At 43.5% G+C, this 27652-nt stretch overlaps 1 protein-coding gene across 6 annotated transcripts in view; it reads right to left on the reverse strand.

The window, feature by feature from the left end:
• The window catches only part of SYCP2L (synaptonemal complex protein 2 like), a 131323-nt gene that overhangs the window by 86531 nt on the left and 17140 nt on the right, over positions 1–27652 (reverse strand). For all 6 annotated transcript variants that reach the window (XM_089333402.1, XM_089333399.1, XM_051855852.3 and 3 more), the window contains 11 exons: positions 26445–26479; positions 24569–24711; positions 22004–22056; positions 21025–21070; positions 17007–17099; positions 16851–16911; positions 4957–5102; positions 3042–3135; positions 2167–2264; positions 1187–1244; positions 1008–1092 (listed from right to left, as the gene is read on the reverse strand). In XM_089333402.1, coding sequence (XP_089189528.1) covers positions 1008–1092; positions 1187–1244; positions 2167–2264; positions 3042–3135; positions 4957–5102; positions 16851–16911; positions 17007–17099; positions 21025–21070; positions 22004–22056; positions 24569–24711; positions 26445–26479 — 912 coding nt within the window. The remainder of the gene's footprint in view (positions 1–1007; positions 1093–1186; positions 1245–2166; positions 2265–3041; positions 3136–4956; positions 5103–16850; positions 16912–17006; positions 17100–21024; positions 21071–22003; positions 22057–24568; positions 24712–26444; positions 26480–27652) is intronic.

Consider the following 27652-nt stretch of genomic DNA (forward strand, 5'->3'; position numbering starts at 1 on the left):
GCCAGGTCCTTGGGCCCCTGCACCCATGTGGGAAGCCTGGAGGAAGCTCCTGATTGGCACAGCTCCGGCCATTGTAGCCAACTGGGGAGTGGGCCGGCAGATGGAAGACCTCTCTCTCTCTCTTCTCTGTGTGACTCTGACTTTCAAATAAATAAATCTTTACAAAAAAAATTGAGGATTTGAGTCAGGGGTTATGCTGAACCCACAGGTCAGTTCTGGAGGAACCTGAACCAATCTTGTAAGTCTTGTATCACAAGAGCACAGCTGTCTGTTTATATTTTAACATCCCTCAGCAATGCTGTGGCTTTCAATGTGTTTGTGTAGGCTAACAAATCCATGAGATTAATCCAAGAACGCTGTTATGCTGTTAACACTATTGTAAATGGTGTAGATTTTATTTAAATATCAAATTGCTATTGGCATACAGAAAGGAAAGTGAGGTTTTCACACTGATCTTGTGTCCTTTGATCTCAAATTCAGCATTTTACTGCCAAAGGTAACCCTGGGATATATTGATTATGGGGCCATGGATCAGCAGAACTCGCCCACACTACTCCGAAGTGCTCTCCAGGGGCCGGTGTTGTGGCACAGCGGGCTAAGCAATCACTTGCAATGCCGGCATGCCATATCTGAATGCTGGTTCGAGTCCTGGCTGCTCCACTTCTGATCCAGCACCCTGATAATGCACCTTGGAAAGCAGAAGATGGTCCACGTGCTTGGGCCCCTGATAACCACGTGGGAAACCCAGATGGTGTCTGACTCCTGACTTCAGCCTGGCCCAACCCTGGCTATCGTGGCCATTTGGGGAGTGAACCAGTGGATGAAACATCTCTGCCTGTCACTCTGCCTTTCAAATAAATAAACCTAGAAAGTGTTCAGAAAACACAGTGCTCTCTCCTTAAGTGGGGGGTGACAACATGCAGGAGTGGGAGAAAACCTCCATTGAGGGCCTGTAGGCTCGTGTCAGCTATGCTCCCTGTGGTTCATCAGCATTGAACGCCACTTACCTCGTTTTGTCACTTGCTTCAGGAGTCTGATTATTAACTGGCGATTCTTGCAAATCTGAAGAATACTCATGCGCTGAAGTAACTTCTAGAGACAAAAATTAAAGACAAAAAATGGTAAACATCTAAGTAGGCATCTGAACAAGCAGACCACTCGAGTCTACGATAGAAGAAAATCTCACCGTCCTGTGCCTTGTCCAGCTGCACTCTCTCAGGTGAATGATCAGCAGTTTCTGTTGGCTGCAGAAAGACAAGAGGATTATGGTACCTATGAAGTCCATGTGTTCAGTCATTTGGAACTACTTTAAATCCTACAAGAGAAGCAAATCCATTGAATACTAAGACTCCAGGCTCTTCATTCACTAATAACTGAGTTTGCTTCAGCCAGCATTGTGACATGGCTGGGAAGCCACCACCTGCTGCACCAGCCCCACAGTGTGAGTGCCAGTTCAAGTCCTGGCTGCTCCATTTCTGATCCAGCTCCCTGCTGATGCTCCTGGGAAAACAGCCAAAGACAGTGGAAGTGCTTGAGGCCCTGCCACCCATGTGGGAGACCAGATGGAGTTCCAGGCTCCCGACTTCAGCCTGGCCCGGCTCCATTGCAGCCATTTGGGAATGAACCACCAGTTGGAAGAGACATTCTCATTCTCTCATTCATGATCTAACTCTGCCTTCAAATAAATAAATCTTAAATAAATGAAATTGCTGCTCCAAATGGCTGTAAGCTATTTCAAAAAATTCATATCCGCTCTCAGAAAAGCGAGACAAAACATCTCACAGCATTGGCACTGCTGTAGAAGCAGTTTCCCAGATACTTAAAAATAAATATATGTGAAAGAAAATCCTGTGTTTGTTGACAACAAAATCCTGACAGCACATTCATACTCTTCTCTATGTGAGTTTCAGACATTCAGTGTCCAGATCCCAAATGAAGGGATGAGGCAGAGGACAACCAAGTCATGCATTTTGTAGCAAAGCCACATTGAAGGAAAGGAGAGCACTCAAGAACCCAGTAGGCAAAACTCATCTACAGAAAGGGAGGCTCAAAACATTCATAGTTTGGCCAGAAAAAAATGTCCTACTTGTAAGCAGAGGCAGCTTCCTCCTATCACCATCCCTGTAGACCCAGATCCCAGCTGGCTCCCAACACCCCCATACTCACAGGCAGCTGGGAATTGTCATTAATGGGGAGAGTTATTAGGCAACGGTCATCTTCAGCAATCATGGCTTTCACCTGGTTGGTGGATTCTTCTGCCTGCTCTGCACAAAGAGAGAAGAATGGGACTGGCATTGTGGCATAGCAAGTAAAGCCACCACCTGCAATGCTGGCACTCCATATGGGCTACTCCACTTCCCATCCAGCTCCCTGCTGATGACCTAGGAAATATAGTGGGAAATACCCCCAGTGCTTGGATCTTTGCCACACACATGGGAGATCTAAGGGAAGCTCCTGTCTTCAGTGTAGGCCAATGGTGGCCATTGTGGCCATCTGGGTAGTGAACCAGCAGATTGAATCTCTCCCTAACTCTTGAAAATTACAAATAAATCTTTAAAACCAAGAGAGAGAAAAGAATGTCACATAATATTAGCATGCACAAAAACAATTTTAAAAACATAAGCATGCATTACACTGCATACTGGATTGCCCGTCACGGATTTCACACCTCGGGCACTGTACCATTCTTTGGTAAGAGCTGGTAATTAGGTCCTGCCTCAAATGGCAAATCCGAAAAACCAACCATGGAACATAACTGAAAAGATGTGTCCAATCTAGACCAAGGCTGACTTGGAGGGAAGACAAGACTCTCAAACCCCACCTCCTGCTCCCTGCTACCCTCAGCATTTGCTCTCCTTTGTCATTTCCAATGGACCCAGAGGAAATACATATTGAAGTGGGGGAAATGATTCCAGGCTCTGAGCAGATCTTCTCCAGGGGCACTATCATGCTCAAACTGATATGATGCTGGGTGTTCAGTGACTTCTTCCAAGCTAGCTTTCATCATTGTTCAGTCAGAGTTTTGTCACTTCCCCACATACCTGCCTCTCCATCGTGGCTACTAAGAACCCCAGTGTCATCTTTCTCAAATTTAGAAGGAATTTCCTGGGAGGTTTTCATCTGGTCTGGCAACACCTGAAACACAAGCCCAAAGCCATGTGACCTTTAAAAGCAGTCACCTGTGCAGGCTGCTCCACTTCCCACCCAGCTTCCTGCTGATGCACACCTGGGGAGGCAGCAGTAATGGCTCAAGTGCTTGGGTCCTTGCAACCCACATGGGGGACCTGAACCAAGCTCTGGGCTCCTGGCTTCAGCCTGCTCCAACTTTGGCTACTGCAGACATCACTGGGAAATGAACCAGTGGGTGGAAGATTTGTCTCTAATAAAAGCAAATAAGCCATAATTTTAAAAGTAGCCTTTAAAAATGTCCAGGAAAGTTTAAAGCTTAGAACACAGCACAGTGATGAATGAGAAGAGGCTGGTCTTCAGTTTCTCCTCTCTTGTAGGACTATACTGGTTTTGGTTCTTCCATACCCCCTCCCTCCAAGTCCAGTGCTGGCTGACTGGTACCTGCTCTTAACTTCTCTCCCCTCGTATCTTCACAGTCTCTTCTCTGGCCCACGTCTAACCCTCTTGGTTATTTCTAATCCCTGTTGCACTCAGGAACTGAGTCTGTCTCTGACAAGTCTGTATCGAGCTCCCAGCTGTAGGATCCTCGATTCCAATTTCTTTCTCAAGGAGTTTCAGTGCTAGGAACTGTGGCTTAACCACACACAAGTTTCCATTCTCTTCCCAAACCATTTTATTCATTTCGTGAAGTGTGGAAACACATGGACACTGATATGGTTTGAGGGAAAAGGTAAACGTATCCGGCAGTCCAATTCACACACAGTGTGATCGGGGGAGGAGCTTACGTGATTGGTTCTCCTGTAACTTATTTCTCATTCTCATCCGTGAAATGATCTCTTCATTCAAGGTGAGTCTTTAGTACATATTCAAGGACCCTTTATTGTGTATAAAATGCCTTCACATACAATTCAAAACAAAAGGAAATTGGCCAAGACTTGCTCTCTCAGGTCTCTGACTTCTTTGTTCAACTCCAGTTGGCCATTACCACCATACCGCAGGTCTTCCTGTCACAAATGTCTTTGCACTGCTGTCATCTGTGATAGATTAAGGCTTGTTCTTGGACATAGGAATCCTAGACAGAGATGGAAACCCCAGCTATCTTTCTTCAAGGCAAGACCAATAGATAGAACTTTGAAAATCTCCAAGAAATCCTATTCCTGGAGCCAGTGCTGTGGCACAGAGGGTTAATCCACAGCCTAAGGTGCTGGCATCCCAAATGGGCACCCATTTAAGTCCTGGCTGTTCTACTTCTGATCCAGCTCCCTGCTGATGCATCTAGGAAAGCAGCGGAAGATGGCCCAAGGACTTGGGCCCCTGCACACATGAAGGAAACCTAGAAGAAACTCCTGGTTCCTGGTTCCTGGTTCCGGACTGGACACACTCTGGCCATTTGGGGAGTGGATAAGCAGATAGATTTCTCTGTAACTCTGAATTTCAAATAAATAAATCTTTAAAAAATAAAGAAATCCTATTCCTAATAATTCAACCCAAGAACAGGAGAAGCAGAGAGAAGTGCCAAGAGAACCATAATGAATGTCCTTGGGACCTCAGGAAGTGGTGGAGAGGTGATGTTACCCCAGAAAAGCTTCCCACAGTGCACAGAAAAGGGAATTAGCACTTTGAGGCCCATTAGGAGGGCCTGAGTGCTACACAGGTAAGAATGACACAGGAAAAGGAAGAAGTGGGATCAGAACTCAGAACACTCAACTCTTCACAGGGCACTAAGAACAAGGATTTTGAGAGCCAACATTCACATCGATCAAAAGTCAACAAGGAAATGTAAGAGACATGAACGCATTTTCAAATAATAAGAATTAAATCTGCTACCTGTTTGTCTTCTCCTAAGGCTTGAATGGCAGCTTGTGATACGGTGAGCTCTAAGTCAAAGTGGATTTCTATTCTCATCACCTCCTTCTTGCTGATAACAACAGGCTGCTTCAGGCAAATGATAAGCATATTCATCCTCTCAGTTTCTAACAAAAAAATATAATGAGGCCCGTCAATATACAAAGAGGTTGTTTTAAGATGCCATCATTTTAAATAATGGCAGTGTGATATTTCTGATTTACAGAGAGGGAGACAGACAGACACACACACACAAATTTTCCATTTGCTGGTTCATTCTCCATATGGCTGAAATGGCCAAGGCTGGGCCAGGCCAAAGCAGAGCTTCCAGGTCTCCCACATGGGTGGCCGGATCCCAAACACCATGACTATTTCCCACTGCTTTCCCAGGCCTTTAGCAGGGAGCTGGATTGGAAGTGGAACAGCTGGGACTTGAACTGGCACTCATATGGGATGCCAGCATTACAGGCAGCAACTTAACCCACTATGCCTCAACAACAATCCCTGGGTTATCTGTTAACTATTCATATTTTTCTATAACAATAGGATGAAAAGTAATCATTAACTTTGATTTTTATTAAGTGTGCATGTATTCATACACATACATGTAACATGGTTGTGTGGCTGATCTTGTGAAAGCATGAACCAGTTTAGCTCCGCAGCAAGGAAATGGAGGTCTTCCACAAGCCAGTTTATTTATTTATTTTACTTGAAAGTCAGTTACACACAGAGAGAAGAGAGGCAGAGAAAGAGAGGGAGAGTCTCCCATCTGATGGTTCACTCCCCAGATGGCCGCAATGGCTGGAGCTGTGCCAATCTGAAGTCAGGAGTTTCTTCCACATCTCCCATATGGGTGCAGGGGCCCAAGGCCTTGGGCCATCTTCTACTGCTTTCCCAGGCCATAGCAGAGAGCTGATCGGAAGTAGAGCAGCTGGGTCTCGAACTGGCACCCATATGGGATGCTGGCACTGCAGGCAGCAGCCTTAACTGCTATACCACAGTGCCGGCCCCACAAGCCAGTTTTTTAAAGAGCATTTTGTTTTTATGGAGTTACCATCTGCAACAAGTATTTTACTTGCAAATATACCAAACACAATATTCAATCTCTGAGATTTGTTATTTCTAAAATTCACAGTAAAATTCAATGTTCCCAGTATACAAAACAGAATAATCCACCTCCATTTCAACAGACTTCAAAATTAATTTATGAGGCAAGTCAGAAAAAACAGAAATAGAGCTCTCATTCACTGGTTCATTCCCCAATACTTACCCCAGGTCGAGGGCAAAGCTGGGAGCCAGGAACCCAACCACCTGAGCTATCATTACTGTATTCCAGGCTCTGCATTAGCGGGAGCTCAGAAACAGGAACCAGAGTCAGGCATAGAACCCAAGCACTCCAGTGTGGGATGCGAGTGTCTTAGCCACCAGGACAGATGCCCCCTTCAAGCTGCTCTTAAAGAGAAGTGGAGCCAGAGAAGAGAGAAGTCTATGTTAGATAACACTCCTTACAGGATATCAGCTCTTGGCTGGCAAATGCTGTTAAACAATAGCTTAGATCAAAATTCATAGAAAGTCCAAGAATAGGCCAGCACTGTGGCTCAATAGGCTAATCTTCCACCTGTGGTGCCGGTACCCCGGGTTCTAGTCCCAGCTGGGGCGCTGGATTCTGTCCCGGTTGCCCCTCTTCCAGTCCAGCTCTCTACTGTGGCCCGGAAAGGCAGTGGAGGATGGCCCAAGTGCTTGGGCCCTGCACCCGCATGGGAGACCAGGAGGAAGCACCCAGCTCCTGGCTTCGGATCAGTGCAGCGCACTGGCCCTAGCGGCCATTTGGGGGGTGAACCAACGGAAAAAGGGAGACCTTCTTCTGTCTCTCTCTCTCTGCCTATCAAACAAAAAGTCTCTTCAACAAATAATGTCAGGAAAACTGGATTTCAATATGCAGAATTCTGAAATAGAACCTCATGCCCTATAAAAAAATAATCTCACAGGCTGGCACCATGGCATAGTGGGTTGAGCGGCGCAGGCATCCCATATGGGCACCAATTCAAGTTCCGGCTGCTCCTCTTCCAATCCAGCTCTCTGCTGTGTCCTGGGCTCCTGGCCCAACACAGGAGACCCATAGAAGGCTCCTGGCTTTCGAACAGCTCAGCTCTGGCCGTTGTGGCCATCTGGGAAGTGAACCAGTGGAAGGAAGACCTTTCTGTCTCTCCCTTTCTCGGTCTCTAACTCTAATAAAATCTTTCTTAAAAAATCCACTCACAATGGATCAAGGGTCTAAATCCAAGACCTGAAATGATCAAATTACTATGGGAAAAACTGAGGAAATACTGCAAGACGCTAGCCTAGGCAAGGCTTCTTGTGTAAGACCCCAGCAGCAAAGGCAACAAAAGCAAAACAAAGGAATTACATCAAGCTAAGAAGCTTCTACAGAAAAAAAAAAAAAAAAAGCGAAGAAGCAACCACAGAATGGGAGAAAATGTTTACAGCTTATTCATTTGATAAAAGATTAATATCCAGAATATATAAGGAGCTCAAAAAAAAAAAAAAAAAAAACTCCAACCAAACAAGCATTCCAGTTAAGAAATGGACAAATATATGAACAGGCACTTCTCAAAGGACGAAATACAAATGGATAGCAGACACATGAAAAAATGCTCAGGATAGGCTCACTAACCCTCATGGAAAAACAACTAGAAATCTCAATGAGGTATTACCCCACCCCAGTGGGGATGAGTATCATCCAAAAATCAAAACACAAATGCTCAGGCCAGCATTGTGGCATAGCAGGTAATGCCACTGTCTGCAATGCCAACATCCCATTTGGGCACCAGATTGTATCCCAGCTGCTCCACATCTGATCCAGCTCCCTGCTAATGGCCTGAGAAAACCAGCAGCAGATGGCCCAAGCATTTGGGACCCTGCCACCCATGTGAAAGACCCAAGTGAAGCTGGCCTGGCCCAGCACTGGCTGTTGCAGCCATGCAGGGAGCAAGTCAGCATATGGAAGCTCTCCATCTCCTTCTCACTCTGTAACTGACTTTCAAAATGAATAAGTCTTTAAAAAAATGTTGGCAGGGATATGGAAAAAAGGTACCCTAATACCCTGTTGGAGGGAATGTAAACTAGTACAACAATTATGGAAGACAACAGATTCCTCAGAAAACTTACAACATCTAGTGTATGATCCATCTATCCCACTCCTGGGAGTATATCCCAGAGAAATAAAAGCATGACAGAGTTACCTGCACTCCCATGCTTCTAGCAGCTCAATTCAGGAAAGCTAAGATATGCAATCAACCTGGAGGTCCATTAACTGATGACTAGATAAAAGAAAATGTAGGACATATACACTGTGGAATATCACTCAGCCATGAAAAAGAATGAAATCCTAACATTTGCAGCAAAATGGATGCAAAGGGAGGTTACCCTAAGTGAAATAAACCAGACCCAAAAAGACAAATGTGCTTTCTCTTACATGTGGTAGTTAAGATATACAGTGAATACAAATCATGTGGATTTCAGTTCATTTGATAATTGTTATAAATATGGCTTCACTGAATCATACCATGTAAGTGACAATATACTCTTGTTTTATACATCAGAAAAAGGAAGTAGAGAGGGGACTAGTGAGGACTTTTGATATACTAGTCGTGCTTTATTCTTAACATGGGTATTGGTTATAATTAGAGGACAGCAAAACTCACTGATTTGTATGCTTAAAGTACATTTCTTGGTGTGTGCACTGTATTTTAAGGATTTTTTTTGACAGGCAGAGTGGACAGTGAGAGAGAGAGACAGGCGAAAGGTCTTCCTTTTGCCATCGGTTCACCCTCCAATGGCCGCCACGGCCAGCGCACCGCGCTGATCCGATAGCAGGAGCCAGGTGCTTCTCCTGGTCTCCCATGGGGTGCAGGGCCCAAGCACTTGGGCCATCCTCCACTGCACTCCCGGGCCACAGCAGAGAGCTGGCCTGGAAGAGGGGCAACCAGGACAGAATCCAGCGCCCCGACCGGGACTAGAACCTGGTGTGCCGGCGCCACAAGGTGGAGAATTAGCCTATTGAGTGGCGGCGCCAGCCTTAATGATGTTTTTAAAATCCACGAATACTAGAAAATTTAAATACATAGCTCGTATCATATCTATAGGACAGCATTGATCTGGAGTACAGTTTAGAGATCTCAAAGTACGGAGTTTTCAGGGCCTTTACTGGTCCCTGAGAGGAAAATGTACAAAACCCAGCAACAACCTAGCCCACACGTGATAAAGCAAATAATAGTTTGACTGTAGGGATCAATGCAAAGATGTGAGGGTACTCAAAGAAAAACAGAACTAAAAAGGTAAGTTTATTTTGGTGCAAGAAGTTTTTTGAAATCCAAGACTTATTTTTCATTTGACAGAGTTATAGACAGAGAAAGACAGAAAGGTCTTCCTTCTGTTAGTTCACTCCCCAAATGGCCGCCAAGGCCGGTGCGTTGCGCCGATCCAAAGCCAGGAGCCAGGTGCTTCCTCCTGGTCTCCCATGCGGGTGCAGGGCCCAAGGACTTGGGCCATCCTCCACTGTCTTCCCGGGCCACAGCAGAGAGCTGGACTGGAGGAGGAGCAGCCGGGACTAGAACCCGCCACCCATAGGGCATGCCGGCGCTGCAGGCGGAGGATTAACCAAGTGAGCCACTTTTTTGTAATTTCTCCCCAAGGGAGAAACTCAGAATTCCTACACACTGGAATGAATCCTCATAGGCACTAAGAATCACATAGAAGAAATTGTGAAAGATTTTGAAATGCAGAGTTACTAGGTCTGTAAACCATTCTGGGTTATTTGTGCCTTTTGTTATCTCTGAGCCATTCTAAAGGTCTACAGACTGTAGAAAACTGGGCCCCATGCTGGAGATTCCTGTTCACAGAAATGCAAGTTAATCATGTCTGTGGAATGCAACTGTCTAGTGTTGTATCCATTTATAAATTTCAGCATTGTTAATAGATGTGTGCTTCTTTGAATTCTCTTAAACTGGCTACTGCATCTGAGTGATTTCCTTAAGAAGTAATGAGTTGAGGAGTTCAAGAAAGTAAAACAGGGAATGACTTTACTGCTCTGGCCTAGGGGAAAAGAGTTTTAAAAAAGTGGAGAGTGTGAAACCTCAGGGAAGAGATCAGGCTAAAATGGCAGAGGAAACTCCATACAAACTAGAGGGACACTGTGAACCTACGTGGAAGGTGTGCAGGTGTACAACTCAGAACCCTAACAGCCGAGTGCCTCGGCACCAGCTTTGGATCGAGACGAGACCAGACTACAGCATCCCAAGCCACGAGTGATAAAATTGCGGGAAGAGCCAAGCATGAGTCAACCTTGGAGCTCAATCAATCAGGGACAGTAGACCTGTAAACCTAGAAGAAAGAAGTGGGGCTGTTTTCTCTCTCCCAGAACACCTGGCAGTGGCATTCTGTAACTAGCCTAGAGAGGATGGGTGCCGTTTTGGATATACCGAACAGCTGTTCCAGCTCATGTCTGCTTGCCCAGCAGCCAGCCGAGAGGAGACACCTGGGTCTGGCTGGGAAAATTGACAGGAGGCTGGGTGCTCATGACTGCGAGAGCCTTGTGTGCTGGGACTGTGAAAACACTGTGGCTGTGTGCGACAGCACAGGGTATGGCTGGGTCCTAGGGCATTCACTGTGGGTGGCCCCACATACTCTGGGCTCCAATTCCCTGGCGAGTGTCATTGCTGTAGAATCCATGCTCAAGAACTGCACAGATCCTTCATGTGGTTCTTGTGGTAGCAGGGATAAATATTGTACCCACTAGGCCTAGCACCCAGCCATTGGTCTCCTTGGAGGAAAGGAGGCGACTGTAAGACTACACCAACAGAACTGAACAAACCCCACCTCTGGGGGGGAGGGTAGATTTACCACGCCCACCGTGGACACTCCCCTCATGTTGGAGCACTAAACAGAGCTCCCTGACCACACCCAGAACACGCCTCTGGGTATTCACCGGAACAGCAGACGATCCACTAAATCACACAGGCATAGTCCGAAGATAAAAAGCCATCACAGAGGGGGAAAAAAAAACCAAGTATCTCCACAAATGCCTAAAAATAAACACAGCAATTCAAGAAGCAATAAGACAACATGACACCCCTAAAGAACACAAAAATTCAGCACTAGAATGTGAAAAGTGTACAGACTAATGAAACACCAGAAACAGAATTCAAAAAAATTATCATACCACTGCTCAGAAGTAATCAGAAGCAAATCCAAACTAAAGAAATCCATACAAGACATGAAAATTTGATTTCTCTTAAAACCTCAATTTAAAACAAAATATTGAAAATGAGTAATTCAACAGATCAAACAAAAAATACAATGGAAAGCCTTAACAGATTCAGTGAGGCAGAAGAAAGAATTTGTAAGTTAGAAGACAAATCTCTGAATCTCTGGGAATTTTACAGACAGACCAAAAAAAAAAAAAAATTAGAAAAACTAAAACACTGTTGGAGATTTATGGGATACTATCAAGTGACCCAACATAGGTTTTAGGAGTTCACCAAAGTGTGGAAAGAACACATTAGAAGGCCTTTTTAGTGAAATAGTTACAGAAATCTTTCCCCTAATTTGGGGAAAGAAAAGGATGTCCAAGTACAAGAAGCACATAGAACTTCTAATAGACATGACCAGAGAAGATCTTCACCAAGACACACTGTAGTCATACTCTCCACAGTAAAACAAAGAAAAATTTCTAACATGTGCATGTGACAAATGCTATATTACTGTCAGGGGATCTCCAATTAGACTCACAGCTGACTTCTCATAAGAAGCCCTACAGCCTAGGAGAACAGCAAGATATAGCACAAGGCGTAAGAGAAAAAAAAAATGTCAACCAAGAATACTATACTCTGCAAAGCTCTCATTTATGTAAGAAGGAAAAATGACGACCTTCCACAACAAACAGAGATGGAAAATTGCTGCACACAAACACAGAAACATGGTCATCACTATGGAAGAAGGTGAAGGCAGGAAACCTCCCAGTGAAAGCACAAAGGAAATCCAAAGTAAACGTTAGGAATATTTACGGAGAAAATGGCAGGGTGAAGTCATTACTTATTAATAGTCTCCTTGAATATAAATGACTACACTCTCCAGTTAAAATGACTGAATGGATTAAAAAAACACGACCCATCTATTTGCTGCCTACAAGAAACACATCTCACCAACAAAGACACATGCAGACTGAAAGTAAAAGGATGGGAAGAGATATTCCATGCTAACAGATACCAAAAAACAGCTGATGTAGCCAGCTTAGTATCAGACAAAAATAACAGAAAAACTGTTAAGAGACAAATATGGGCACTATATAATGATTAAGGGATCAACTTAACAGGAAGATGTGACTATTGTAAACATGCATGCATCAAATTACAGGGTACCTAGCTATTGAAAAGGAATTTTAGACTGGTGCCACGGCTCACTAGGCTAATCCTCCGCCTGCGGCGCTGGCACCCCTGGTTCTAGTCCTGGTTAGGGTGCCAGATTCTGTCCCGGTTGCTCCTCTTCCAGTCCAGCTCTTTGCTGTGGCCTGGGGAAGGCAGTGCAGTGGAGGATGGCCCACGTGCTTGGGCCCTGCGCCTGCATGGGAGACCAGGAGGAAGCACCTGGCTCCTGGCTTCCGATCAGCACAACGCACCGGCCGTGGCAGCCATTTGAGGGGTGAACCAAAGGAGGGAAGACCTTTCTCTCTCTCTCTCACTAACTCTGCCTATCAAAAAAAAAAAAAAAAAAGAATTTTAGTGGATATAAAAGGATAGAGACTCCAACACAATAGCACAATAGTAATGCGGGACTTCAATACCTCACTTTTGACAATGGACAGATAAACCAAACAGAAAATCAAAAAGGAAATAGTTAATTCGATACTATCAACCAAATAGACCTAATGGATAAAGAAGTTTTCATCCTTCAGCTGCAGAATACATTCTTCTCACCAGTGCATGGAACTTATTCTAGAATAGACCACATACTAGGCCATAAAGCAAGTGTCAGCAAATTCAAACAAAATCAAAATCAAAATCATACCATGCATCTTCTCTGACCACAATCGAATGAAGCTGGAAATCAATAACCCAAGAGTCTAGAACATGTGCAAACACATGGAGACTGAACAACATGCTCCTGAATGAACAGTGGGTCACTGAAGAAATCAAAACAGAAATTAAAAAATTCATGGAAATGAATGAAAATGACAATATATCATATCAGAACTTTTGGGATACAGCAAAAGCAGTGTTAAGAGGGAAGTTTATAGCAATTGGTGCCTATATCAATAATTTAGAAAGGCACCAAAGCAATGAGCCATCAATGCATCTCAAGGACTAGAAAATAGCAAACCATACATAAAAATAGTAGGAAAATTAAAATTAGACAAGAAACAAAAACCTAAAGAGACCAATATGCAAGACAGAAATTGAATGTCATAAAGACCTTCCCAACATTGAGTTCTACCAGACATTTAAAGAACTAACTCCAAATCACTCAAGCTATTCAAAACAATGAAAAGTGAGAATCCTCCCAAACTCCGATGAAGCCAGCATCACCTTAATTCCTAAACCTGAAAGAGATAAAAAACTACAGACCAGTTTCCCTGAAAAATTTAAATGCAAAAAAACCTCACCGTAGTAGCAGCCAATCAAATCCAACACACCAGAAAAATCATTCACCCAGATCAAACGGGATTTATCCATGTATGCACGGATGGTTCAACATTTGCAATCAATGTGATACATCTCATTAACAAATTGAAAAACAAAAACCATATGGTTATCTCAATAGATGCAGAGAAAGCATTTGATAAAATACATCAACCTTTCATGATTAAAACTTTAAGCAAATGGGATATAGAAACAACATTCCTCAACACAGTCAAGGCAATTTTTGACAAACCCACGGCCAGGATCATATTGAATGGAGAAATGTTGGAAGCATTCCCACTGAGATCTGGAACCAGACAAGGATGTCCACTTTCACCATCTCGATTCAATATGTTTCTGGAAGATTTAGACAGAGCCATTAGGAAAAAAAAAAAAATCAAAGTTATACAAACTGAGAAGGAGGAAGTCACACTACCTTTATTTGCAGATGACATGATTCTATATATAGGAGATCCAAAAGACTCCACTAAGAGCTTATTGGAACTCAGGGCCAATGCTGCGGCGGTGGGTAATGCTACTGCCTGCAGTACCAACATCCCATATAGGCACCAGTTCAAGTCCCGGATGCTCCACTTCCAATCCAACTCTCTGTTACCACCTGTGAAAGCAGGAGAAAATGGCCCAAGTCCTTGGGCATCCGTGGGAGACCTGGAAGAAGCACCTGGCTTCAGAAATGGCACAGCTCCAGCCATTTGAGAAGTGAACCAGCGGATCGAAGACCTCTCTCCTTCCACCTCTGCCTTTCTGAGTTTCAAATAACAAATCAAATACCTTAGAATAAATTTAACCAGGATGTCAAAGACAAAACATTGAAGAATGAAAGACACACACACACAAAAAGGAAAATCTTCCATGTTCATAGATTAGAAGAATCTATATCATCAAAATGTCCATACTACCAAAAGCAATTGACAAATTCAATGTGATACCTATCAAAAATACAAGAACATTCTTCTCAGATACAGAGACATTGATGCTGAAAATCATATGGAAACACAGGAGACTCTGAATAGCTAAAGCAATCTTATACAGCTTAAAACAAACCCAGAGGTATCACAATACGAGATTTCAAGACATACTACAGGGGGCTGGTGCTGTGGTGCAGCACATTAATGCCCTGGCCTGAAGCGCCAGCATCCCATATGGGCACCAGTTCGAGATCCGGCTGCTCCACTTCTGGTCCAGCTCTCTGCTATGGCCTGGGAAAGCAGTGGAAGATGGCCCAGGTCCCATGTGGGCTCCTGCACCCATGTGGGAGACCCAGTGGAAGCTCCTGGCTCTGGATCAGTGCAGCTCTAGCGGCCAATTGGGTAGTGAACCAGTAGATGAAGACCTATATCTACCTCTCCTCTCTGTATAACTCTTTCAAATAAACAAATCTTAAAAAAAAAAAACAACAGACATACTACAGGGCAGTTAGAACAGCCTGGCACCAGTACAAAAACAGGTGGATAGACCAATGGAACAGAATAGAAATGCCAGATATCTACCCAGGCATCTACAACCAACTTAACTTTGACCCAGGAGCTAAAATCAATCCCTGGAGCAAGGACAGTCTCTTCCACAAATGGTGCTGGTGAAACTGGATCTCCACATGCAGAAGCATGAAGCAAGTCCCCTGCCTTACACAAAAATCCACTCAAAATGGATTAAAGACCTAAATCTATGGCCTGATCTCATTAAATTATTAGAGAACACTGGAAAAACTCTGCAAGACATTGTCATAGGCAAAGAGTTCTTGGAACAGTCCCCAGAGGCACAATCAAAGCCAAAACTGACAAAGGGGATTAAATCAAATTAAGAAGCTTCTCCACTGAAAAGAAACATTCAGCAAAGTGAAGAGGCATCCAATAGAATGAGATAATTTATTTGCAAACTATGGAATGGATAGAGGGTTAAAACCAGACTATATAAAGAGCTCAAATACAACAGGTGGCCAGCACGGTGGCATGACGGATAAAGCTGCGGTCTGCAGCGCTGACATCCCATATGGGTGTTAGTTCAGGTACCAGCTGCTCCACTTCTGATCCAGCTCTCTGCTATGGCCTGGGAAACAGTAGAAGATGGTCTAGGTATGACAACATCAACCCTGATGCTGTGCCTTTCAAATAAACTAATTAAATTTTTTTTGGAAAAAGGCTGGACAGCAGCTTTTAGTGCCTGATAGGATAGACTAAATGTCTGATATCAATTACAAATGTTCTTGAACTTGGACCTTATGTTCAGAAAGTTTTTTAAAAGATTTAGTTGATTTACAAGTCAGTTACACAGAAAGGGGAGAAGGGGAGAGAGGGGAGAGATCTTCCATCTGATGGTTCCCTCCCCAATTAGCCGCAATGGCCAGAGCTGTGCTGATCCGAAACCAGGAGCTTCTTCCAGGTCTCCCACGTGGGTGCAGGGGCCCAAAGACTTAGGCCATCTTCTACTGCTTTCCCAGGCCATAGCAGTGAGCTGGATGGGAAGTGGAGCAGCCAGGTCTCAAACAGGTGCCCATATGGGATGCCGGTGCTTCAGGCCAGGGCATTAACCTGCTGTGCCACAGCACCATCTCTGAGAAATTTTTTAATTTATCTCTTAACTCCGTTTTTCCATAAGTCATTTGAAATCTCCAGGGATAAGAGGAATTGTATAGGAATTGTCTTTTTGAGACTTGCTATTTCACTTAGCCTCCAAGCATCCTCCAAATTACAGTATGTGTCAAATTCCCTTCCTTTTTCAATTTGAACCATACACCATTGTATGTGTGGATACCAAGGTTATTTATCCATTCATTCCTCAACAGGTGCTTGAATTCCTTAGACATTTCAGCTACCATAAATAATGCTCCAATTAATATGGCAGTAGTATCTTTTGGGGCTTTCTTTTTGATATATATGCAGAAATAGGATGGAATTATACAGTGCACTTTTTAATTTTTGGAGGACTATATCTGCTTCTACAATGAGAAACTAGTGAAATATTTGAACCTCAAAGTTACAAAACAAAGGGATCACCAGCTCTATCACTCAGATGCTGGCCCTGAGCCCAGTGTGCCTTCCATCATACCATGTAACCTTCCCTCTATCTCAAGGCATAGATCAGTACCTTCCCTACAACTACCTAACCTATATACTGAAATAATATACTAGAAATAGAAACAAACAGCATTGGATATGGGGTAGCTAAAAATTACCACCTTACCTATTATGCTGAAATTCACCACTGTTTCTTTGCACAGTCTTACTGGATCCCACAGAGCACTCTGGAAGACAAATTTGTGAAACTCATGAGCATACAACACACACACAGGAACAATCCATAAGCAGTTAGGTCTCTTGAGGAATTAAACACCATTACCTCAGTATTGTCTATATAGAAAGTGATGCTCTGACTTCCTAGGTTGAAATCAATCCAAAATTTCTCTAGTTTTTCATCTGCTGGTTTTCTCATCTATAAGAAAAATTCAGTATGAATTAAGCAGAAAATTCATGTTAAAGAGTCAGGCAAAATTTATTCCATTACAAACAGAATTTGTGCTTTTCCTGGAATAATACTATCCTAACATTCTACTGTTTCCCTTCTTAGCTAGATTTGTGCAAAATAGGAAAAGCACATTTTCATGTACCTGTTTCCAAAAAAAAAGTCACTATCTTCACGTATTTCACACACATTTAAATGATTCAGATGACTCTAGCCACACAATTTTCAACTATAATAAAGTATTGCTTATATATTTTATTACCTATAGAGCCATAATAGTTGTCATCTTAGTTTTGCTAACAAGAATAATTTTTAACAAAGCTTACCAATGTTAAATACCTACTATTTCATATTTTTAAATATTTCTTTACATTAAGTTTCAAGGCAAAAAAACAGCTGAATCAGTGAAATACACTTTATAATAAATACAAGCAACAATCTTGAAAATGCTACAATCCTAAAATTCCTTTTAGAAAATCTGGGATATTTTATTTTTTTGACAGGCAGAGTTAGATAGTGAGAGACAGAGAGAAAGGTCTTCATTCCGTTGGTTCACCCCCTAAATCGGCACACTGCGCCGATCTGAAGCCAGGAGCCACGTGCTTCCTCCTGGTCTCCCATGCAGGTTCAGGGCCCAAGGACTTGGGCCATCCTCCACTGCCTTCCTGGGCCACAGCAGAGAGCTGGAAGAGGAGCAACCGGGACTAGAACCCAGAGTGCTGGCGCCGCAGGCGGAGGATTTGAGAGGTAGAGTTACACACAGTGAGAGGGAGAGACAGAAAGGTCTTTGTTCTTTTGGTTTACTCCCCAATGGCCGCAACAACTGGAGCTGTGCAGATCTGAAGCCAGGAGCTTCTTCCTGGTCTCCCACGTGGGTGCAGGGGCCCAAGCACTCAGGCCATCTTCTACTGATTTCCCAAGCCACAGCAGAGAGCTGGATTGGAATAAGAGCAGCCGGGACTAGAACCGGCACCCATATGGGATGCCGGTGCCGCAGGCAGAGGATTAACCTCATGCACCACAGCACCAGCCCTGAGATATATTATTAACAATTTTTTTTTTTGACAGGCAGAGTGGACACAGAGAGAAACAGACAGAGAGAAAGGTCTTCCTTTGCCGTTGGTTCACCCTCCAATGGCCGCCACAGCCAGCGTGCTGCGGCCAGCGCACCGCGCTGATTGATGGCAGGAGCCAGGTACTTCTCCTGGTCTCCCATGGGGTGCAGGGCCCAAGGACTTGGGCCATCCTCCACTGCACTCCCTGGCCACAGCAGAGGGCTGGCCTGGAAGAGGGGCAACCGGGACAGAATCCGGCGCCCCAACCGGGACTAGAACCCGGTGTGCCGGCGCCGCAAGATGGAGGATTAGCCTAGTGAGCCGTGGCGCCGGCTTATTATTAACAATTTAAGTGTGTACTTGACTTATGAAAACTTATGTAAATACAACTTGAAGTCAAAAAAAGAAAAATATGCTATAACTACTCCAAGTAAATTATTCAAATGCAAATTTAAGCAGGTTAATTTTTAAGATTTGAAAGGCAGAGAGGGAGAATGTTCTACTCTATGAACATACATAGACACCACACACACTATCTATCCATTGATAAGATGCTTAGGTTCTGTATTTCGGCCACTGTGAGCAGTGCTGAGATAAATATGGGAGTTGGGAAGGTGCTGAGGCACAGTGGGTTAGGGCACCACTTGGGACAGCTACATCCTGTATCAGAGTGCTAGTTTCAGTCTGGCTGTTCTGCTTCCAATCCAGCCTCCTGCTAATGCGCCTGCCAGGTTGCTGATTTTGGCCCAGTAATTAGGTTCTTACCATCTATGTGGGAGATGCAGATGGAGCTCCCGGCTTCAGCCTAGGGAGCCCCACCTGTCGTGGGTATCTGGGAGGAATGAATCAGCAAATAGGAGGTCTCTCTGCCTTTCAAGTAGATGAAGATAAACATTTAGTAAGATGACTATACCAATTTAAATTCCCATCACTATTCAAGTTTCTATCTTCATACCCTTCCCAGCATTTGTTTTTAAATATTTAAAATATAGAAGACTCAATGAGCACACATAGATTTATCAATTTTTAACATTTTGTCATATCTGCTTCAGATATCAACATGATAACCTAACTGGAGATGATCTCATTGTGCTTTGGACTTGTATTTCTCAGATAGCTAGTGGTATTGAGCATTTTTCATGTATTTGTTGACTGATGGTATTTCTTTAAGAAATGTCTATTTGGGGGCAGGCATTTGGCTCAGCAGTTAAAATACCACTTGGGACACTTCCATCCCATACTGGAGTCCCTGGGTTCGAGTCCTAGCCCCGCTTGTGATCCAGCTTCCTGCTAAAGCACTCCCCTGGGAGGCAGCAGGTGATGGGTACTTGGTCTCTGCCATGCATGCAGGACACAGAATGAACTCTGGCTCCTGTTTTGGTCTGGCCCAGCCCTGGCTCTTGCAGGCATTGGGCTGGGTGGGGGGGGGGGGGGGCAGCAGATGGGAGAGATTTATTTATCTATTTCTATCTTTATTCTTTCTCTTTCTGTCGGTCTCTTTGCCTGTCAAACAAAATAAAACTTTTCTATTCAGATCCTTTGCCCATTTCCTAACTGGATTAGTTTGGGATTCTTTGAATACTTTGAGTGTCATATTTTGGATATTAGTCCTTTGTCAGATGAAGAGTTTGCATATATTTTGTCCCATCCAGTCAGTTTTCACTGTTAATCATTTGCTCTGAAAGAGCTTCTTAGCTTCATATAGTCCCATTTGCCTAGTTTTTTGTTGTTGTTGTTGCTGTGCTTTGTGGGTATTATCGAAAACAATGTTGCCTGTATCAGGGTCTTAAGGTGTTTCTCTTAGGTTTTCTCCTAGTAGTTCCACAGTTTCAGCTCTTACAGATCTGTGTTCCATCTTTATTTGTATGGGAGAGGAAGAAATTAAGTTTCCACCTTCTGACTAGGGAGATCCAGTTAGCCTGGCACCACGCTTTGAGGGGGTTGTCCTTCCTGTACTTTGTTTGGTGCTTTGGTGAAATGTAGGCTTCACCCCACCACACATGTACTGGAAGCCAGGGTATGGTGAAGTGTAAGGAACCCGATAGAAGCTGATGGAAACTGGAAAGATGACCCACACAGAGAATAGAATCCTCACAGCAACCTGAAGAAAAACACGGATGGAGCCGAGATACAGGCATCAGACGACCGGAATCCATTCCAAAGAATGAGCAGTGAAGTCCTGAGTTCAGAGGCAACGGCAGGCTGAAGCTAAACCAAGGAAATGGTTGATGAGGACACTCTGAAAGCAAGACCAGGAAGCCTCAGCTGTGTCACGAGTCCAACACCTGTGATGGCCTTACCCTGAAACGGAGATGCTGTATTTGGGGGCGTTTTTACATGAAGGACCTTGTTCCTCCAGAAACCAAAGAGGGTGAAAATAAACTGATCAACCTTAGACTACAAAGCACTATACTTGGACCATCAGATACTTTCCTATGAAGGCACATCATTTATAAAGTCCTACACTTCCATGCCTTATAGTATAGGAAGAGAAAGAGTGGCTCCAATTCAGAGAAATGAGGAGGCATCAACTAGAAGCAAAGAGGCAAGGAAATCACCCCCTTGCTTCTGCATGAATGTTTCCCATCAAGAGGGTAAAATGAGGCAAGGTTTCCATAGTTGACTTCATATGTACAGTGTGGATCCTAAAATTCCTTTTCACTAGTAACCATATAGCCCAGAGCCCTCAAGTGGACCATCAGTAACGGTATGGACACATCAGTTTGAGAGTTGAAGCTACTCAGAGAGGATGTTAGCTTCCTTGTGAAACGAGAGTGAAGTTTAACCTACCTGGTTGTCATTGCCCCACCACCTTCCCAACTCAAGACAGACAAACATACCTCATGTCCATCAGCGAAAGCAGCAATACATGGAAATGAGTACACCCTGCAAAACACCTCACAATTACCAAGTGAACTATAGATTGATCCCAAGCACAACCCAGAGCCTCTGCAACAAGAATACTCATATCTAGCGTACACCATCAAGTCTCTTTGCATGGGGTATGGTAGGGGGTTTCAAACATACAAATGGGAAACTTCCACAAAAGGATTTTAAAGCTCCACCTGGTAGTCTATGAACCATGCTTACTGCTGTGCTGTCTCAACCAAAGGGCTTTGCAGAATTCCCTAAGAAAGAAGTTAGCCCATCATGAACTCAACTGTCCATTAGATGCTTATCCCCAATGACCTCAAGCCTCTTAAAAAAAAAAATCACTCTTCACAAAATCTATGGACTTTCTGGAGGCTGTAGTATCAAAAATGTCCCAAGTCAAAGAAACATGCTAAAGACTAACAGATAATTTTTTTTTATTTTTGACAGAGTGTGTGGGGGGGAGAGAGAGAGAGAGAGAGAGAGAGAGAGAGAGAGAAAGGTCTTCCTTTGCTGTTGGTTCAACCTCCAATGGCCACCACGGCCGGTGCGCTGCGGCTGGCGCACCGCGCTGATTGATGGCAGGAGCCAGGTGCTTCTCCTGGTCTCCCAGGGGGTGCATGGCCCAAGCACTTGGGCCATCCTCCACTGCACTCGTGGGCCACAGCAGAGAGCTGGCCTGGAAGAGGGGCAACCGGGACAAGAACCCGGTGTGCTGGCGCCGCAGGCGGAGGATTAGCCTAGTGAGCCGCGGTGCCGGCACTAACAGATCATTTTAAAGTCACTCAAGTGAATCACCGGGTAGAAAGTCTGATCACCCTAGATTTCTCGTCAATGGACAGTTCCATAGCACTCTCCTAAAATGAAACAGGTCCTAGACATGTTTTAAAAATATTAGACATTTTCAAAACACATTGAGTCAATAAAATACTATAAAAAGCATCTTACCTTCTTTGGTCGCCAAGTCTGTCATTTAGGCGATTGAGAAAGCGGCGACTATCCTACAAAGCAAATAATTCAGACATTTTAATTTAAAAACAAGATGTTTTATGTATTACTACTCTGACCAGCACGTTGAGACCAGTGCCAGCTTCTAAATGGCTAGCATCCAGCAACACCACGAGGTTTCACAGGGACTCAATACTACACATTAACAACACTTTGCCATGATCAAGAGGCACGTGTTTTCACAAGCAAATTCCCTCCCCCCAACCATAAGTGTCTCAGCTGAGGAATACTTGGAGTTCCAGAGTTATTTGCACATTTATATTTCACTGGGTCAGAAGCAAGAGAAATACACATTACCTAGGTTACAATATTTGACTCGCCCATTGGGTGTCTACCTTCCTAACACCTGCCCAGCAAGAGTCAACCACAAACCCACCCACAATATCAATCAACTCTGCATTTATCTGGGTGTCTCATCCATTGCCATTTTCCTCTTCAGCAATTCTCTATCCCTTGGTTTTCTCTCCAGACTTATGCTCTAAGAACAAAGACTATTTTTAAGAGTTCTCCTCACCAACAGGTTTCAGGAAAGGCAAAGAGATACAGATCCAGGGATGTGTTCCCTTTTGTTAGCAAGGACTTGCTGTTGTGATTGAATGCTCATCACACTTCACATCTACGTTCAGCACCAAGTAGACATCAGCAGAGGAAGCCTTTAATGTGAGAGTAATGCAAGTAAGAAGTTGATTGCTCTGGGGGTCGGGGGATAATCGTGGAAATGAGATGTCCTTTTCCTATTTTCATCACTTTTACAGCAGATGTATAAATGACACAGGGGAGAAATTCAGGTCAAAAGCCCCCAACAGCTCAGGCACTTTCTTTCAATGCATTCTCAATTTTGAAGCAGGGTTTATTCCCATTTTACAGATCAGGATGCTTAGGCTCCACATAACCATTTCCTTGCCACCTAAGTCAGGGAGGCGACTTAGTAATTCACTTTGTAATTGTGAAGTGTTTTGCAGGGTGTATTCATTTCCATGTACTGCTGCTTTTACTGATGGACATGAGATATGTTCGTCTGTCTTGGGAGTTGGGAAGGTGGTGGGGCAATGAAAACCAGTTAGGTTAAACTTCACTCTCATTTCCTAAAAGGAAGCTAACATATTCTCTGAGTAGCTTTAACTCTCAAACTCAAGCTTGGGACAGCCCTGAACTCCTGTTTCCATTCAGATCACATGGAATCTTGGAGAAGAAACTACATTATAAGTGGCCAATAGCTCAGAGTCTGCAATGATAGAATGGCTCAGATTTAAGAAAATCCAAATTACATGAATTCTGAGAAGGGCATCCTTAACATGAACAGTGTTACTAAGACTTTTGCCTTCTCCTAAGAGAACCTCTCACTGTAAGAAATTTTGAAAAGAGGCGAAATGTTTTCGCTATTTGAGGCTGAAGGTAGATAAAGCCACAAGTAAATTTTTTTGCTACTTTAAGGGTACAATCCAGATGAGCCCTGCATGCACAGAAGACCTTGAAAATTCCCTTTCCTCCAAATTTTAGACCCTGGACAGCTCCCAACACATCCAGTCCACAATACTTCTCAGCCACCAGAACTTGCCCCCATCCTTGCTAGTCTCCTGCCATCACCACTGCTACTCTCTGCAAGGCTAAGATGCTTTCTCCTCTTCTCCAATTGTCCATACCCCTCCAAGTCCATTTACAATTCCAAGACATTTTCTTTGACCAGATCCATCAAATTCACATAGTTCTGTCCCTTGTCTATACTACCTCTGTTTGTATTGACTTCAAATTGGTCCTCTTCCTTGTGAAGCAGAGAGTTTAAGTAAAACAGTTGAGGGGTCGGTGCCATGGCATAGTAGACTAAGCCTCCACTTGCAGTGCTGGAATCCCATATGGGTGCTGATTCGAGTCCCGGCTACTCCACTTCTGATCCAGCTCCCTTCTAATGCACTTGGGAAAGCAGTGGTGGGCTCCTGTTTCCCATGGGAGACCCAGAAGACACTCCTGTCTCCTGATTGGCCAGCTCTGGATGTTGAGGCCATCTAGGGAGTGAACCAATGGATAGAAGACCTCTTTCTCTTCCTCTGTAACTCTGCCTCTCAAATCTTTTTCAAAAAATGGCAGTTGAGGGGCCAATGTTGTGGCAGTGGATAAAGCTGTTGCCTCTGTCACCAGCATCCAAAATGGGCAATTAGAGTCCCAGCTGTTCTACTTCTGATCCAACTCCCTGATAATGCTCCTAGAAAAGCAGCAGAGGATGGTCCAAGTGCTTGGGCCCCTGCACCCACATGAGACCTGGTAGAAACTCTTGGCTCCTGGCTTTAACCTGGCCCAGCTCCTGCTGTTGTGGCCATTGGGGAATGAACTGGTGGATGGAAGATCTCTAACTCTGCCTTTCAAATAAAATAAACAAGTCACTTTAAAAAAAAAAAAAGGCAATTCAAACACTTTGAAGAAGATTCTCCCCTAAGTTCAACTCGCTGTCAAGTACCAAGCGGAGACTGAACAAGTATTCACAGCCACTGTTACGATCAGGACTCTCACCGTCTCGAATTCTCGATCCTTAATTTCTTTGAAGGCTTCAGCAATGGCATCATCCTCAAACCACTGATGGACAAGTTCCTGCCTTGCTGTTTTAGTTGTCAGCCTACACAAGGTTTCAGAGATTGAAACCTGCTGGTCATAATCTAGAGGTCAAAACATGGCAGACATTGATAATTCTGGACACAAAGCAAAAAAGGAAATGAGTTCCAGAGATAGCACTTGCCCTTACAGATTTCACCTTAAAAGTCTAGCATTCTGTCACACAAATGTAGAGCAAGATATATCCTGGAGTAATGATCATCATTCAAATTATAATCAAGAAATGGTGGGAGAAAAATCTAACCAATAAGTCAACTATATATAAGTTTTTCAAAAATTAGTTATGGGTTTATTTTTGCTACATTTAAAAACACACCAAAAGCAGTTCATTAAATAGCTCTAAAAATATTTATTCTACAAAATCCTAAGATAACTTAATATATTTCACAGAAGACACTAAAAACTACATATATCAACATGTTTAAATCTCAAAAATCAGGGGCTGTATAGCGGGTTAAGCCCCCACATGCAGCAAAGGCATCCCATATAGGTGCCCGTTCAACTCCCGGCTGCTCCGCTTCACATCCAGCTCCTTGCTAACGATCCTGGGAAAGCAGCAAATGCTCGGGTCCCAGCACCCACATGGGAGACGGAGCTGAAGTTCCTGGCTTCCATCTTTGGTCTGGCCCAGCTCCAGCCATTGTGGCCATTTGGGTAGTGAACCAGCAGGTCCAAGATGTGTCTCTCCCTCTGTCTCCAACTCTGCCTTTCAAATAAAAGATAAATCTTTTAAAAAATGAAAATTAAGAAAAAGAAAGCTAAAGAGGGAGTTGCAGCAAAATATGTCCAATAGGATGCCATTTATATACTTCCCAGGAATAGGCATTTTTCCCAGTGGGTAAGCCACCAGTTGGGGTATCCATATGCCACGTGGAGTGTGTAGGTTTGGGTCCTAGCTCTGTTCCTGGTTCTAGCTTCCTGCTACTGCAGACCCTGGGAGGCAGCAGGTAACAGCTCAAGTGCCTGGCTCTCTGCCACCCACAGAGACCTAGATTGAGTTTCTAGCTCCTAGTTTTTGTTGTTTTAAGATTTATTTGAAAGGCAGAGTTAGACAAGCAGAAAAAGAGCCAAATGGCTGCAACAACCAGAGCTGGGCTAATCCAAAGCCAGGAGTTTCTTCTGGGTCTCCTACATGGCTTCAGGGGCCCACAGACTTGGAGCATCTTCTGCTGCTTTCCCAGGCACATTAGCAGAGAGCTGGATTGGAAGTGGAGCAGCCAGGACTTGAACCAGCTCCCAGATGGGATGCCTGTGCTGCAGACGGCAGCTTTATCTGTTATGCTACAGCGATGACCCCAGCTCCTAGTTTTTGGTGTGGGCATTTGAGAAATAAACAGCGGATTGGAACTCTACTTGTCTGTCTCTCCAATAAAATAAAAACTTAAATCAGTTAAAACTGATTGTGTTTAAAAAATTAAAATTTTCTTAACTATAATGTAGGTTGCTTATGAAAACAGAAAATGCAGAAAAAGTTGCTTGGGAATAAACAAATCTAATCTAAATCAAAGAGGGGAACAGGATTAGGGACAGGAACACAAGGCAATTTCCCTAGTTTTGATTTCTTTTAAGAAAACAAACTGAAGTAGATGTGGCAAAATGCTAAAATTTAATAAAGCTGACTGGCAAATTAGTGTAATTCTTGATTATTAGTGTTCAGGATGCAAACATCAATAAATTAAGAATAAAATTCTAATACCGATTTAAAGAGCTTGATTGTGATTTATTCTGAGTTCCAAGATGCTTACATTTAGTATACTAAGTATTTAAAAAGTCTTACCACCCACAGTTAAGATGGTCCTTGCAAAGTCTTTCCTGAAACATTTAGATAGATTACATTTTACTGAAATGAACATCAAGTGGCAAAATCTTATTAAACCAGCATTATATTTTAAGACCAAGATATACATTTTTGAAACGATTTCAAATTCAGCATCGACCTATCAGTATCAGATTTTTCTGGAAACCTTCTGGAGTTTACTGATGAGAGACCAATGCATGATTTTTAGGAAGCTAGAACTCTACCTGCTGAGGTTCTAGTTCCCCCTAATGAAGTTGAATTCATTTTGATCATCTGAGGATGCATCCAATGCTATGACTGAGGTTTTATAACCACTCCAGCAGCCTGTGAGGGCTTATGACTTTTTACATAGTCTGACACCTGGAACAGGTGAGACAGCCATGCGAGTCCCTCTTCTGATTCATTTGATCCAATTTTAAAAACTGATCAGTGTAGATGTGTGATGAGATTAAGTTATTACCATACCAAAACATAGACTCCTATACTGTATGAGGTTACTTCCAAAAGTTTGTGGGAAACAATTAAAGGATAGTTTTATATTAGCACCAAAAAGTGAGATTCATACATGAGAGGGGGTCTTAAAGTTCATAAAGAGTCTGGCATCATGGTGCAGCAGGTTGAGCCACCACCTGTGACATTAGCTAGCATCCCATATCGGAGCACAGCTTTGAGTCCCAGCTGCTCTGCTTCTGATCCAGCTCCCCGCTAATATGCCTGGAAAGGCAGAGGAGGATGGCCCAAATACTTGGGTCCCTGGCACCCAGATAAGAGAACTGGATGGAGTTCTGGGCTCCTAGAGTCAGCCTGGACCAGGCTTGACTATTGCAATACTTTGAGGAGTGAACCAGTACATGGAAGACTGATCAATCTCTGACAAATAAATCTTTACAAAAAAATTCACAAAAAGTGCCTAATATGAAAATCTGTGCATAAGACTTCCAAATTTTTATACCAAAAATAATCTTTTAATTTCATTTTCCACAAACTTTAAGTACCTGCATATATTAAGAATTTCAAGTAAAAGTTAAGAAATGTGGCATTGACCTTTCTTTAATGTCTAAAGTAACTCCCATTTTAAAGAGGAGATTAAGAAATCTTGTGATAGCTTAGTTTCTCATAAGTGGATTGATCTGTTACTATTCAATAAAAGCCTTAAAACAGTACTACTAAGGCTCTGCTTAACTTTA

The sequence above is a fragment of the Oryctolagus cuniculus genome, chromosome 5 (genome assembly GCF_051225735.1).
Source record: "Oryctolagus cuniculus isolate XC-2025 breed Fujian yellow rabbit chromosome 5, ASM5122573v1, whole genome shotgun sequence".
Taxonomy (NCBI): domain Eukaryota; kingdom Metazoa; phylum Chordata; class Mammalia; order Lagomorpha; family Leporidae; genus Oryctolagus; species Oryctolagus cuniculus.